At 48.4% G+C, this 16358-nt stretch overlaps 1 protein-coding gene and 1 pseudogene across 1 annotated transcript; one reads left to right on the top strand and one right to left on the bottom strand.

The window, feature by feature from the left end:
- Window positions 1–546: 546 nt before the first annotated feature.
- LOC125760040 (uncharacterized) lies at window positions 547–2106 on the bottom strand. Its single transcript, XM_049419631.1, has one exon. It carries the CDS (start codon window positions 1981–1983, stop codon window positions 550–552), a length of 1434 nt encoding a protein of 477 aa, XP_049275588.1. The 5' UTR covers window positions 1984–2106; the 3' UTR covers window positions 547–549.
- On the top strand, window positions 944–15488 carry LOC119372470 (uncharacterized; annotated as a pseudogene).
- The last annotated feature ends 870 nt before the right edge of the window (window positions 15489–16358 follow it).

Raw genomic sequence — 16358 nt, 5'->3', positions numbered from 1 at the left:
GAAGATTTGATGGGTGTAAATTGCACACGCAACTGGGTCGTTGTTGACCAGTTCGACGCGTTGCATGGAATTCAATTCTTCCACGGCTCGTGCCACCCCTTCGGGACCCACTCGCAAGCGCTCCAACGTTTCGATGAGTCTGTCCCAGTGCAGTTCCGCGGCAGAGAGCGTGAGAAATGCGTGAGGCTTACCCAACTGACGAATCATTGCAAAGAGTTCCTTTCTTCGATCTTGCCAGTATTGTACGGTGTTTGGTATGCCTCTCATGAAGCCGAGATCTCGGTTGAGGACTTCATCCATGAAATCTGCATTCTCAAGTTGCTGCCGCGTAATCGCACTGGTGATTGCGTTGGTCCTGAACGTCATGGTCTTGCTGGCAACATTGTGACGCATGACCTTCATGGCCATGTACAAGACGTGATCGGGCCACACTCCGCGACGATCGGTACGACGAATCTCGCTACTCGCCTTTGTGAAGGGGGTCGGTCTGGGTCCGGTGATTCTACGAGGTATACCGAGGTATATTTGAGGAAACGACAACTCTTCGGCCTACTCGTCAAAGAGCAGAGAGATGGGAGTCTGCCCTTCCCCGGGTGCCACGTGGAGACTGTACGTACCTTCGATTAGACCTAGTTCATCAGCTGGAGAATGCGCCGCCTTTCCCGCCGCAGATTCCGCCGCGGTCGTTGCCGCCGCAGCGTCGCCGCCGCTGTTGACGCAGTTAGTGATGACGCAGGCTCCGTCGTCAAAAATCAAGGTATGCGCCATTGTGTTGAGTGCAATCGCCGCCTGCATAGGTTCTTCCAGGTCGGTAACCTCCGGCGCCGGCTCGATCTCGTCGTCGTCCACGTCACCGTCGTCTTGCACGTTCGCGAGGCGGCTCCAATCAATTTTGATTTTGAGGTACTTGTATACCGGAGAATGCTCGAAGTGTTTGAGCCACTCGTGGATGTTACGTTTCTTAACGAGACCTTTCTTATACGACGCTTTGCATACGAGCCGGCGCTTGAGATGAACGTCGATGGCCACATCGTCCGGAACGTTCCGAGGTAGGCATTGAACCGTGTTGGGGACGTTTATCGGAACGTTAACCACTTGCCCCTTGATGCCGCACTGACCGCTCCCGTGTGTCAACCGCCTTATGCTCATGAACGGCAAACGAGGAGCGATCAGTCGTTCTTCCACGGGGTTCAGAGGAGGCAAGTGATCCGGTTTGGGTGGGTACGTGTAGCCATAGGATACGCTCATTGGAGGCACCTTTCCCGCCACTAGCGAATCCTTGCAGCTCGCGCAAACCTTGTACTCACCGCTGCCGGCGGGGAACTCGCGCTGCAGCACGGCGATGGCATTGGCGCGAGCCTGGTCGTTCTTGATGGAAGATATTGTGACTAGACAGTTTGAGAACCACAATCTGTCGCACACACTGCAACTGTGTCCGAACGTAACGTCTAGAAAGTCTCGCTTAAACCGCGCATCGGCACCTTCGGGCTGAGCTCGCCTGATGCGTTTTGCAGACGCCTCATCAGCTCTCACTGCATCGGGGTCTGCCTGCCGATACGCGCGCTTTCTCACCGCTTCCCGTTCTCTGACATTTTGGAGATCCTCTTCGCGCCGCAGCCGTGCCGCTTCGCGTACGGCAGGGTCCTCGCGCCGTTGCCGTGACACTTGGGCCTCTCGTTCTCGAACGCTGGGATCTTGGCGGCGTCGTCGCGCAGCCAGACGACACGCTTCGGCCTCCCGCTCTCGTACGGCAGGGTCCTCGCGCCGCTGCCGTGCCGCTTGGGCCTCCCGCTCTCGTACGGCAGGGTCCTCACGCCACTGCCGTGCCGCTTGGGCCTCCCGCTCTCGTACGGCAGGATCTTGGCGGTGGCGTCGCGCAGCTTCACGGCGCGCTTCTGCCTCGCGGGCTCGCACATCGGGATTCTGTCTGCGAGCACGCGCTGCCGCCGCCTTGCGCGCTCTCCGCTGTGCAGCCTTATCCATCCGACGACTCCGAGCGCGCGCCAACAGCGAACGGATTTTATTACAACGCTCCCCCTAGCCTAGGTAGCCGCACTAAATCGAACGATTGCCTTCCACCAATGACACGCGCCATACGTGACACCATTCCTATTATAACATCTCGCATCTTTCATCATCAACTACAAGTACCGCCATCTAGTTTTATTACATCTCGCATCTTTTCATCATATACAAGTACCGCCATCTAGTGAACACTCCAAGAACTAAACTAGAGGTGGCTACCCACAACTACATACGTCGAGGATGTACAGACCCACGCCTTAAGGAGCTTCGCCCCTAAAAAAAAAAAGCAGATCCCACACATTGCGAGAGTCGACATTATGCGAGCCCTATGTCGATATTTATACTGTGTTGCAGTAACATGCGCTTTAAAAATTTCCGGGATGTGCTATTTCTGATCAATAGAACATAAAGCACCGTGCCGAGGACGTTTTAATAAGAGTGCATTATGAAAAAAAAGTGCAGCAGTGCAGAAACCGAACCCCAGCTGTTTACGCGCTCGCAACGCCAAAAAAAGAAATCTGTTTGTCGGAACACGGCAAAATATTTGCAAATGCACTGCAACGTTGGGAATATTAAGGAGACAAGAAATAGTAAATGCAGCAATTAAGTAGGGATGTCAATCATTTTCAATGGCCTATTTTCTACGTATCGCAAGATAAGATGCACATTACCAACCGCACGCCGATTCGCCCGTGCGTTCGGCTGCTGGCGTTCCGAATCAAGTCATAAATACTTCGCGCGCAACTTCCAATTACCGTACACACACAACTTCTATTACACATATCAACCAGTTGAACAGCAAGCATGGTGCGCAAGGAAGGTATGCGTCAGCGATCAGTCGAAGGACGCAATGTTGAATGTTCTCGATGTTGTTCGATAACGTTCTCGAGTGCAGTGAACCTGAACACCGACTGCAAAGCTAGCGCAAACAGCCAAGATTCACCAAATGTCGAAGTAAATGGCATCTCGCACGATGACATTGCGCTAATGCAACTATGTTTACAGCTCTGGACCTAGCGAGCACACCCGGGCATGACACGTAAGGAGACCGATGAAGCCATGAAGCGAGTTCGCGAGCACATGGCCACATTCGCCGCACGTTTCATTAGTTACACCGCTAACCGCGCAGTCGATCCATAACTGTCGATGACTCGAAATAACTTCTAATATCCTCTTGAAGAAACACACACACATAATGCCGTTCCACCGAGCGTAACACGGCACCGAGGCGAAAAGATCGGTCACTTCTCAACACACGCTAGCAACGGGCCGGACGGTCCGGAAGGTAAATGGCCGCCGCCGCCCAATGTTGCCCTCATGCAGCCTACCTTTGCGGTACTCTGATTTTCCAGTGACCCTACGTCGTCCTAGGGTGCCTCGATGCGAGCGGAGGCGCGGGCATCAATGCACCCTACATCGTCCTAGAGTTACTGTATATGCTAAACCTAAAGGTAGCATATACAGTAACTATACATCGTCCTAAAGTATCGTCCGTCCCTGGGAGGAATTGCATCCATTTAACATTTGAAGCAGTTCATCCACATGGGGCAGTGGGAACCCGTCGATGACAATGGCCTTGTTCGGGTTTCTCAGACTGACGCCGGGGCGGATGTCCCCGTCTTTCTTACGGACGACCATGCGTGGCGACACCCACTCGATGACGTCGTTCTCCTCGAGTCGACTTGTTGCCAGAGCGCCAGAGGCAGGCGACGCAGCTTGGCGGACACTGGTACGATGTCCGGCCCCCTCTTGACCCGATGGACGTAGTCCATCGGGTCGACAGAACGATAGAACCGTTCTGTCACAGAACGGTTCTATCGGGCCACATGATTGGCGGAGGCTAGTTTGACAGTCAAGACGTAAAAAACGGCAAGAACGGTGTACCGATAGAACGGATACAAAAGGGAGAGCCTAGAGTGACCTAGAGTAGGGGGAGTGTCCAAAGCGCCGCGCGAATACATGGGAGGAGCGAGGGCCTTTTGCGGTGAACTTCCGCGCCGCGGCGCTGCCGTGCCGGACCCGTTTAAGGTCGGACCCGTTAGGGTACGGTGGCTAGGTTAGGGTGCCTTGATGCCCGCGTGCTCCGCTGAGGGTGAGGACAGTCGCGTCGTCTGCTACGACGGCCGCCATTGCGCCTCCACCGAAATGCGACCGCCGCGGCCGGGATCGAACCCGCGACTTCCGGGTCAGCAGCCGAGCACCGTAACCACTATACCACCGAGGTAGACGTCTTTTTTATTGTATCAAATGGTTTTCGATGAGGTGCTCACTGTACAACTTGACTTTGTTTCTTGTATTTTTTTAGTGACATAGCGTGTCTACTTACACAATGTTCCTCGTCTTCTTGTTGTTTTCATGCGTCTTCTTTGTAGAGACGCTTCGCGAGAACTGTTTGTATGCGCATTCCTGTATGAGCCTTCATGGCTTACATTATTAATAAATAAGTTACGCTTGCACAAAGAAATAAAATACTGTGTGTTTGTGTGTGTGTGTGTGCATGCGTGCGTGCGTGCGCGCGCGCGTTAATATCCAGTGTACAGGCAATTTATTTCTGCGCAATAATGCTGCGCTGACAGAAGGAATTACACAAATAAAACGCAAGTTACACAGTAAAACACAACTGCCCCTAGTCGCTTCACAGTGATCGTAAATGATTAAAAAAACAGGAACTGCGTGATGATTTAAGACAGGACGAAAATGTAACCTTGAAACACAGAAACAGGGAAGGATAAAAAAAAATGTAACAGCACACATACGTACACGGGCATCAGACCAGCACAGAAGGCGTACTCGAAACACGGAAAGGAATATAGAAAACAAGAACCCGCCATGGTTGTAATTATGGTGCTCGACTGGTGACCCGAAGGTTGCGGGATGGAATCCCGGCCGCAGCGGCCCCATTACGATGGAGGGGAAATGACAGAGGCCCGTGTACTTAGATTTGGGTGTACGTTAAAGAATAACAGATGGTCAAAATTTCCGGAGCCTTCCACAATAAACTGCGCCTCTCATAATCATATCGTGGTTTTTGGGACTTAAAGTCTCACAAATATTTATTATTAGGAAAAAAGAAGGATCTGATCTGCAGACAAACACGCATAATATATTCCATGATTCTTTTCACATCACGAAAATTGCGAAAGCAAAAATTCAAGGCAGATACAGGACCAACCAAGTGCAGTAAAAAATTACACCATGTCCCGCTAAAGGGGACCATGAGGCTATGCGAAGCCGGAGCACTTGCACGATCGCGTTCCGTTGGCGTTCGTTGGGCATGCTACCGACCTCGCGTCGTGGAACGCGAAGAGGGACGCTACGCGCGTCGTATCTTCCATCTAGCCTGGCCGTTAATTCTCACAGGGCGAGCGGGGAACGCGGTCGACAGGCGGGCAAGAGGGGGGCAGCGTAGGAGAGGAGAGAGAAGGGGAGGGGACGCGCATGCGCTCGAGCTCATCGCGGCGTTGCGTAGGAGAGAATTTCGGCATGTCTAGCGCGTTTCAGAGGAAGAGGGGAAAGGGGGATGGGAGAGGGGAGAAGGAAAGTGGAGAGAGAAAGTGGAGAGAGGAAGGGGAGAGGGAAAGTGGAGAGGGGAAGGAGAGAGGGTGAGTGGAGAGGAGGTGTGTGGAGAGGGTATGCGCATGCGCAGTGAGGGTGGTCACGCCGCACACCACCGGATTGAGCTCGGCCTTAAGATACTTCGCATCTAAAAAATGTTTACGAAGTAAAATGCAGGATTCACGCACACGTGAACCAAAATATTTTAAGCATGTAGCTGATATCAGTGTGTCCATTTATTACGCAAGGTTGACACCGGCAGAAGTTATCCTTGTATGTCCATCCGAAATACCGCCCGGAAACTTATGCTGCAAGTGCATAATGTGTTCTTCAGATGCCGCTTGTCACGTTTGATTTTTACTGTCCAAAGAAACTTCGTATCTTCGAAAACGATACAGCTCCCAGCGTTCCTGGAATGATTGGTTGCACTGCGGTACGCAACACCTGGCAATGGTGACGGTAGCGAGCGCACAAAACTGGAGGAAAACGAGCACCGACCTAACAACAGCACGCGCGCCGCGCACAAGTGACCGGGCGGGGGATTCAAGACGGCGGCCACGCTGCCGCCAAGGCCGAGGAGGCGGCACCTGCCGTTTCAAAAGCTGACACCACTCTAAGCGGGGGCGCGCGCATTGAGGCACTCTTAAAGCCCTTGATCTAGAAAGTAGCGACACTCTCCTCCGCGCGCGCGTTTTCCTCCTCAATAGACCCCTTTCCTAATTCAGTCTGGCAACACTGATTCAAGAGGCACTTTTGCTCTGCTACTTATCACTCTATACGCTGCCCGCCATTAGTTGGGCGGAATGTACGGCGGGTACGGTGCGTCCCAGCGGTAGACGAGTTGTTCTCCGTCGGTAGTGCTTGTGTAGGTGTTCTGTTGTAGTGCGTGGTTGGGCTTAGGTGACGGTTTATGTTTCTTTTTCTGTTAGTTGAGGCGCGGCGGCATCATGTTTTGGACCAAGAGCCTCACCATCATACCAAAAAGCCTTGATATAGGCAAAATAGAGACCTACCGAACATCGAGAAGCGCCGCAAACCGCAACGAACTGCGGAGCCACAAGTTCGTCGCAGAAAACTATGTTCAGTGCTCGACCATAGAAACACTTTAACAAGGTGTGGGTTCGAGCTAGTTGGTACTCCATGATCACTACTTCTTGCGCAAATTTTTTTCTAAGACGACGGACGTGTCTGTTTCGTCCGTCGTCTTAGAAAAAATTTTGCGCAAGAAGTAGTGATCATAGAAACACGTGCAGTCACAACGCAGTAAGTACACTCGCTGTCCTTTTCTTTTCGCTTGTTTACTGGTGTTGTTAAACGTTACAGCGGCCGTTCATAAGGAGCGCAGGCTGACTAGCTCGTGTGCACGAAGTAACCTGCCCTGCATAAAGTATATCTCGATGCGACATCTGTAATGCATTTAGCTCGCCCTTTTTACTTCGATGCAGTGGTTCCACGCTTGTGCACGTACGCGCGAAGTGCTACAGGAGCCAGAAGACAGCAACACCATACGCCGCGTCCGCCGTACTGACGCACGATGATTATGTGCAAGATTGTGCATGCGAATGCGCCGCCAGAGAGAATGGAGCATGTCACCATGCAATGGGACTGTTGAAAGTCCTTGTGCTCGTTAATGAAAATGGCTATGAAGAGGCTCCGCTGGAAATGTCGTGCACGGAACTGCCACAAATGTGAAGGCGGCCCCGGGGGCAAAAAATACGGGCTTCCGGCGTTGACGACGTTGACGACGTTGACTGGAGAACCGCAAGGCCAGGCGGTGTGTCTTACCCTCTCCAGTCGCGTCTTTATGAAGCCAGGAAAAGGCCGAGGAGCATAGCAGACGTTCAAAAAGCTGCCAGGCAATTTGCAGTAGAGATGGCTGCGCCTACTAAGAGCTCACTTCTTGGGCACTGGAAGTCTGCAGCACCGAAAAAAGCAGACAGTTTGTTTGGCGAAACATGTGAAGGCAACCTTTTGTGGAGTCAGAAACCACTTGTGCCACATGACTTCAACACATACTTGTGCCCAGAAATTCAGGTGGGGTCAGCTACGAAGTTGACACCCATGCAGCCAGCACTTTTATTGCGGCAGCAATTATATGGACAGTCTCGGCTGGATTTTGCCGTCACCGTCGCCGTCATGCACCGTATATATATAAGTATGTATATATATACAAAAGTAATGTGGAACAATCTTGGCAGAGAACAGCGCTTTGCGATAGGTGGCGAGACACTGGAAGTTGTAAAGGAGTACGTCTACTTAGGACAGGTAGTAACCGCGGAGCCGAGCCATGAGAGTGAAATAACTAGAAGAATAAGGATGGGTTGGGGCTCATTCGGCAAGCATTATCAAATCATGAATGGTAATCTACCACTATCCCTCAAGAGGAATGTATATAACAGCTGCATCTTACCGGTACTTACCTACGGAGCAGAAACCTGGAGACTTACAAAGAGGGTTCAACTTAAACTGAGGACGACGCAGCGAGCGATGGAAAGGAAAATGATAGGTGTAACCTTAAGAGACAGAAAGAGAGCAGAGTGGGTCAGGGAACAAACGGGGGTTAAGGACATCATAGTTGAAATCAAGAAGAAGAAATGGATATGGGCCGGGCACGTAGCACGTCGGCAGGATAACCGGTGGTCGTTAAGGGTAACTCACTGGATTCCAAGAGATGGCAAACGCGTGAGGGGGAGACAGAAAATTAGGTGGGTACATGAGATTAAGAAGTTTGCACGTATAACATGGCAGCAGAAAGCACAGGACCGGGTTGATTGGCGGAACATGGGAGAGGCCTTTGCCCTGCAGTGGGCGTAGACAGGCTGATGATGATGATGATGATATACAAAAGCACCAAAGAAAAATAATTCAGAAAAATGCTTTCGAAGCGCGGAATCGAACCAGGGACTTCTTACTCCGCAGCGAGTGGCGCTAACCACTACGCCACGAAACGCAGATCCTCCACGAAGCTAACGGCGAGCGTTATATACACACCCTTTACCGCTGAACAGACTCATAGATGGCCGGCGCTTATAAGTGTTTCTTCATTACCAGCGAGATGGCGCTAGGAGCGCGACGGGCGCATTTAAAAGTCGTCGGCGAGCTCGCTCGCTTCTTCTTATATTTGCGCAGGGAGAACCTTGCCCGTCCGCTGTCTGCTCGCGCGGTTTTCTCGTGGTGAGGGGAAGATGGATGTTTCAAGCTTTCACCGTGATGTCCGCGCTCATGTTACGGAGCGTACGAAAGTCACTCGAGCTCAAGAGACGCCGCTAAACGAACAAACAGAAGATGAGCGCGAACTATCAAGTGTCGCAGCTCGACACTTGAAGCACGCTAGTTTCCTTCGCTGCTTCGGCCGCCTTTGCAACAGGAGCGCTGTTCAAACTGAAAGTATCCATTGGCGAGCGTCACTTCGTATAGCATTAGTTTCTTGCTATCGCATTCATTGCTTCGACCTGGCGGCGAAACTGCGACTTTTTATTCAAAAAATCGGCAGATCCCACGTACTGTGGGTATCGATGTTATGCGAAGCATGCGCGAGATGGTGACTGTGGCGTAATTTTTCATATTGAGTGAAACGTTGCGGAATGACGCTAGAGAAATATGGAAGTGGTATACGCCCACTCATCTGTTGGAGAGTCGCATATGTATTATATAACCAGTTCTTTACAGTTGCGTAACGATGGCAAGAGCAACGTGGGTGTTACCAACACCAGGCGCGGTAAGCTGATATGTAGTGCTTATATTCTTCAATACAGGATAGCGCGAATCCGAACATGACAAAGAAGGAACACAGATGCACAGGACAGGCGTTACTATTAACTAAGCTTCATTGAGGAAAGCTTCCCCAAATAAATACACGGCCGAGTGGCACGCGCAGGCGCACTGCTCGTACGTTACAGTCACAGTTACAGTTGTTATGCTTATATTTTTTGATGACGGAGAACGCACGCACGTTTCACGAACCCGTGTGTATATGTATAGAAGGGGTTCTTGACAGTTAGTGAACAAGGTCATCATCACCGTGATCAGTCAGCACCAGCAGCTGGACGGGACTTGTTAATCGGATCTGTTCGTGATCGCGGTTATGAGGAGTCTAAGTGTACTGAAGTGCGAGGTATAGTGCAGCTGGTGGAAATCCTGGATTCCTCTTACGATGAAATGATCTATGATGCCTCCTTTCGTAGACGTGGCAGCGAGGTCTTCTGATGCCCTCTCCACATCTAATCCGTGTTTCACGCAGTATAAAGATCAAGCGTTGTGGGGTCTTGATAAATCAATGTTGAAGTCACCGGTAATGATGAGAGGCCTGGTACTCTCCGCATATTTATTGTAGGAAGCATTGACGCCGGTTTTTGCGTAATCCACGTGGTGCACGTTGCGGACCGCGTGGACGAGTGGATGGTAGTTGAGCGTCTTCCAGTGGTGTTCTGTCTTCAGTTTCCTCACTTTTCTTGCGTGCCCCGCGGTGGTGTAGCGGTTAAGGTGCTCGGCTGCTGACCCGAAGATCGCGGGTTCGATCCGGGCCGCGGCGGTCACAATTCGATGGAGCAAAATGCTGAATGCCCGTGTTCTGTGCGATCTCGGTACACGTTAAAGAATACCCGATGGTCAAAATTTGCCGAGCCCTTCGCTACGGCGTCTCTCATATCATATGACCGTTTTCGGACATAAAACCCCAACAGTTATTATTATTGTCACTTTCCTTGCGTATCAGTGTTTGTGTTCGCCGTTACTGTGTTGGTTGAGACTCTGTATCACCTGTGGCACATACCCGCATAATATTAACTCTCGTTTACGGGTATGTGCCACACGTTACTGAGAGAAAGGGTTTTATGACGTACGCCACATGTATTTTGCGTTATTAAATGCGAAGCATTTCTTAGCGAACCTCTGGCACTTTGAGCTTTCTATCTATCTATCTATCTATCTATCTATCTATCTATCTATCTATCTATCTATCTAGCCGCCTACGTCTGGGTGCTCTCATGATCGCCTCCTTAACTTCGTGTAGACCAAAATTTGCATGGGAGGGTAAGAGCATTTGGCGAATATGAGTGCCAGGTCAGGACATGAATAACGTTAAAATCATGTCGCGTACGTCGTCAAACCCTTTCCACTAGACACGTGTGGCACATACCCGTTTACCACAGGCCGCGGTGTACGGGTATGCGCCACAGGTGATTGACAGTTTATGTCTACCCAGGAACGGCGAGAACAGACATTGGTAACCTAAACGCTAGAGCGTTAAGGAAAACCAACATCGGCACCCTTGACTCAACGAATGGAAAAAATGAAAATTAGGATCCCAGGAGGAATCGAACCCATGTATTCTGCGTGGCAATCAGGTATTCTACCACTGAACCACGCCAGGTCTATAAACTGGTTTGCAAAAACAGCCTACACAGACGTAATGTCGGTGCAGCGTCAATTGTGGTTGTGGTGCTGGCTATCTAATTTTACAAGAAAGCAATGAACACTGCATGATACTCCTACGAAATGTACACTCCTACGATACAGGCGTCATATCAAATTAACATCTGTAGTTCCAGTGATGGCTCCGTTTTTATAGCAGTTTAATAAACGTTACGTTTGTATTTCTATCGTTCAGCAAGCTATATTGAAGCATTGCTCGACCCCGGAGAAATACATTAACGAAAGTTACATATGATATCCACATCACCGCACCGTAAAGTGCACTTCGTCCACCACAACGACGCAGTGTCCTCTTCATTTCTTACAAGGCTGGGCGATGGCCTCACGCTGGCCGAAGATGATGCCAGATTAATTGACAGCCGCTTTGTAGACTAGTCTACGTATGCCACATACGCCCAGGTAGTCTACGATTACGACAAACATCATCCACTGATATTGGTCCACGTAGCACTATCCAGGGCTACCAGCCTCGACGGCCTATACCTCACCAACGCGAAGTTTGGCTTCAGGTTCCGGCATTCGCCGGCTCTGTCGACAGATAATTTGTTGACGAAATGATCGAGGCATCCACGAATTCCAACAGCTCTACTATACCACATACTTCCCTAGACATGGACCCCTCGTCACCACGATCACGACCGGATCCTATAACAAGTCATGACCAGCTGCTGGTGCTCACTGATCACCGTGATGATGCCCTTGTTCAAGAACTGTCAAGAACTTCTTGCACACATGCAGACGGGTTCGTGAAACGTGCGTGCGTTCTCGGGACATGTATAAGCACTATATATCAGCTTACCGCTTCTGGTGTTGGTAATACCCCCGTTACCATTGGCAGCGTTACCCAACCGTAAACAACTGGTTATATAACACATATGCGTACCTTCAACATGTATACCTGTGCGTATAAAATTTATACAAATCTTTAGCGTCATTTTGTAACGTGTTTCTTAGTAAACAAAGTTACGCCACAGTCACCTACCCGCCGCATGCTTCGCATAACGTCGACTACCACGGTACGTGGGATCTGCCGAATTTTGATGTCACGACCAGTGAATCGTGTTCGTCATACACTGATCCCCTGTTATGCCAAGTTTGGTATATTACAAGTTATGGAGACGACCAGGAGAGCGCCCAGACGTAGGCGGCTAGATAGATAGATAGATAGATAGATAGATAGATAGATAGATAGATAGATAGATAGATAGATAGATAGATAGATAGATAGATAGATAGATAGATAGATAGATAGATAGATAGATAGATAGATAGATAGATAGATAGATAGATAGATAGATAGATAGATAGATAGATAGATAGATAGATAGATAGATAGATAGATAGATAGATAGATAGATAGATAGATAGATAGATAGATAGATAGATAGATAGATAGATAGATAGAAACGGCCAAAGTGCCTGAGGTTCGCTAAGAAATGCTTCGCATTTAAAATGTACACCCCGTTGTGTCATGTGTGGGCCTACCACCTACGCAGCAAGCTGTATTTGAGGCAAGCACATGCATGTAACTAGCCTGCTGGCATGTAGCATGGGCCAAAGCACAGAAAGCACGACAATGTTGTGAACGACTTTCACTTCTGTATGTCTTCCTCCTACATAGCACATACCATTCTCTAGCCATCTGCTACACCATAACTTGTGTTCACTAACTCACTTCCACTCATTCGTAACCCATTTTACTCCGTTTGTAATGAAACAGTAATATACAAAAAGTATGTTGTATCTGCGTGTAATGATAACGTTCTGGACCCTTATATGCAGGCTTTGGTGTCGGTTTAAGCTCAGAAGCTTGAACCGACCTCCTGCCAGCAGGGTCAATGCATAGTATACATGTAGCATGGAATGACGCACGCAAAACGCAAGAACATTGTGCACAACTTCCAAGTAGAACCTGTTTTTAAATGCGAAGCATTTCTTAGCGAACCTTTGGCACTTTGAGCGTTTCTATCTATCTATCTATCTATCTATCTATCTATCTATCTAGCCGCCTACGTCTGGGGGCTCTTATGACCACCTCCTTAACTTGGTGTAGACCAAAATTGGCAGGGGAGGGTAAGAGGATTTGGCGAATATGACTGTCGGGTCATGACATGAATAACCTGAAAATCCTGTCGTGTACGTCGTCAAACCCTTTGCTCCAGACTCGTGTGGCACATACCCGTTTACCACGGGCCGCGGTGCACGGGTATGCGCCACAGGTGATTGACAGTTTATATCTGCCCAGAAACGGCGAGAACAGACATTAAATGCGAGAGCGTTTGAAAAAACCGGCATCGGCAGCGTTGACCCGACGAATGGAAAGAATGAAAATTAGGATCCCAGCAGGAATCGAACCCGAGCATTCTGCGTGGCAATCAGGTATTCTACCACAGAGCCACGCCAGGTCTGTAAACTGGTTTAGAAAAACAGCTTATGCAGGCGTAATGTCCATGCACAGTCAATTGTGGTTGTGTTTTTCATTTTGTGCTCTTTCCATGTCCTATAAACATAACTTGCACTAACCAACCTATTTCTAGAACTACTTTTGTTCTGTTTAGCAACCAGTCAATAATAATATTCTACAAAAATATGTTACGTGTGATTATATCTGCTTTTGCTGTGTTAACCCCAACATATGCTGCACTCTCATATGCAGGCTCTCATGATGTCTGTCGATGAAGCTCGCAAACTTGAGCAGACCTCTCGTCAGCAGAGCCAAAGCACAACGTGGAGGGCTGCTCGCAAAAACCGCTTGACTGCATCTAACTTTGGTGTTTCTGTAACACGGGAAAAGTGGACCGAAAAAGGCCTACAAAACCTCACCACTGAGAGAGATCTGTCAAGAGTAAGGGCAATACAGTAAGTATGGGTTGGAACATTTTTTTGACAAAGTTGGTTTGTAACAAAGCAAGAAAATATAACACAAGAACACAAAGTGTACAGGCGAGGTAACTTCCTACGCACTATGTTTACACCTGCTATAGTGAGCGTTGCTTCCAGTAAACCTCAGTGGCTATAAGTTATTTGCACTAATGAATGCTGAACTGCACCGACTATTACTTTTACCAGAAAGCGCATAGATGACGCAACCTACGTGTACGACCGCGTCCTCAACACACATTTCCAGAATGAACTTTTTCGCATCTAGTTTGGTGTATATGTATTTAACTATCAGTGCTTTCTTGTTTCATTTTATTGGTGATATTCATTGACTAGACACATGCACTTCATTTTTAATGTATAATCTTGAGTAGTGCTTTTGGTTTTTATGACTTGTGTAACTTCATGCCTTTTTTATAACTTCTATTTATTTTTGTAGCCTGTTGTATAGTCACTATTTCACATGTTTCATCTTCTGTATTTATTTTCTATTGCATTTTCTTTTTGTAACTGTTCTACATTGTATAATCATCGGTTATTTATTTATTTTATTGTTTAAGTTGTGCATAGCCATGTACATAATCTATTGATGGGCCTCACCACGGTGGTCTAGTGGTTATGGCGCTCGACTGCTGACCCGAAGGTCGCGGGATCAAATCCCGGCCGCGGCGGCTGCATTTTCGATGGAGGCGAAAATGTTTGAGGCCCGTGTACTTAGATTTAGGTGCACATTAAAGAACCCCAGGTGGTCGAAATTTCCGGAGCCCTCCACTACGGCGTCTCTCATAATCATATCGTGGTTTTGGGACGTTAAACCCCAGATATTAATATTATTATAATCTTTTGATGCTCCCCTTACCCAATGCCCTGTTAGGCCAGCGAGGTATTTTTAATAAAGAAATAAATTGCACAGGTACAACGTTATCAACTAATCACACAGTGCTCAAGAAACCTTAAAAATGGGAGTAGCTTTGCATGCTATATTTAACATATGTATACACGCCTGCAAAATATTGCTGCTTCAGGTATGGAGTTTCAAGTGAAGCCGTGGCAGTACAGTAGTACGAAAAAACGCTGCGCATCATCAGGCACAACATTCAGACCTTTCACTGCGGCCTTGTCGTGGATCCAGGATGTCCGTGGCTTGGTGCCTCTCCTGATCGTGTGGTATGGGACCCAGAGGAAGAGGAACCTCATGGCATCGTGGAAATTAAGTGTCCCTACTCGATGAAAGACCTTAAAGCACCATGTACTCAAGGCCTTGTGAAGGACAATCGTGGCACCTACAGGCTGAACCGCACCCACTGTTACTTTTATCAGGTTCTTGGGCAGATGACCATTACTGGGTTGACTTGGGGTGACTTTGTTGTGTATGCTCCGCAATTTCTTGTTGTCGAAAGAATTCGATTCAACGAATCTGAGTGGCAGAAATGCAAAAATAAATTAGACAGCTTTTATTTCTCGACGCGTCTGCCGTACCTGGCAAAAAAGTCGTGCAATGCACAGGACGATTCTTGAGCTTGTAAAATAACCGAATCAATTCCTGTTTATGTGTCAATAAAGTTACTGCCTTGTGTTCTTTTCTTGCAACTAAAGTGTTGAAGTCATGGCTTTGACCGTGCCATCTTGGCTGTCACTGCCAGTGGCACACATCCAGAAAAATCACAAGGAGAGACAAATCTTGCCATGGTGGCAATTTTCTTTTTATTTACATAAAAATGAAAATCATGCTTTGAAATAATATTTAAAAAAAAACCAAGCATGGTTTCCCAGCTCGTGTAATCGCATTGCTCGAGTGAGTCTTCTCCGAAAGCGGTCGAGCAGCAGTTGCGATTTCAATAGTCTCGAACAGCTGAGGGGTATCGAACACAGGCCTATACTCTACAAAAATAAAAAGGCATTAACAAAATATGTTGAATGCGCTGTCAAGCCACTCAAATGTATGGCGTTTGAAAGAAATCTCAAGGGGGGACACTTGTAATGGGTGTCCCCCAGCCTGAGCAAGACTGTTGCTACTGCAGACCCTACGTTGCTATTAAAGGACTTTGGAAACTGCTTAAGAATGCACATAATGCCCAAATTTCACTGATAATTGGTGCAATAGACAGTGGAATAGGCCTATCAAAAATATGAAATGCCATAATTCGTTGAATGCGATGCTCGACATGTATTCTGAGGCTTGCCATTTCCTCTGTTGCTCTAACTTCTTCGGTTAGGTGCTGCCTCCGCAGGAAAGGGTGAATGTTCAAAGCAACTCCTTTTGCGCTGAGTAGGTCCTGTATCTTTAAGCCCTTGTTGGCCATTACCGAGTCGCCAGGCTGAAACTCTAGGTCTAAAAAACCACTTTTTTCGACAAGCTCTTTGTCCGACACTGACCCTGTAAATAGCTTTGACAAAAACGTGATCGCTCCATCAGGTGCTATGACAACCAAACCTTTCATTGTAATATGTGACTTGTAGGTTGA

This window comes from Rhipicephalus sanguineus, chromosome 10 (genome assembly GCF_013339695.2).
Source record: "Rhipicephalus sanguineus isolate Rsan-2018 chromosome 10, BIME_Rsan_1.4, whole genome shotgun sequence".
NCBI classification, from domain to species: Eukaryota; Metazoa; Arthropoda; class Arachnida; order Ixodida; family Ixodidae; genus Rhipicephalus; species Rhipicephalus sanguineus.
Note: the sequence above shows the minus strand (reverse complement) of the source record. Positions and strands in the feature narration are given on the sequence as shown.

Bases quoted from the DNA above. Each gene is read 5' to 3' on its own strand.
- LOC125760040 (XM_049419631.1), bottom strand. From the start codon at position 1,983: ATGGATAAGGCTGCACAGCGGAGAGCGCGCAAGGCGGCGGCAGCGCGT.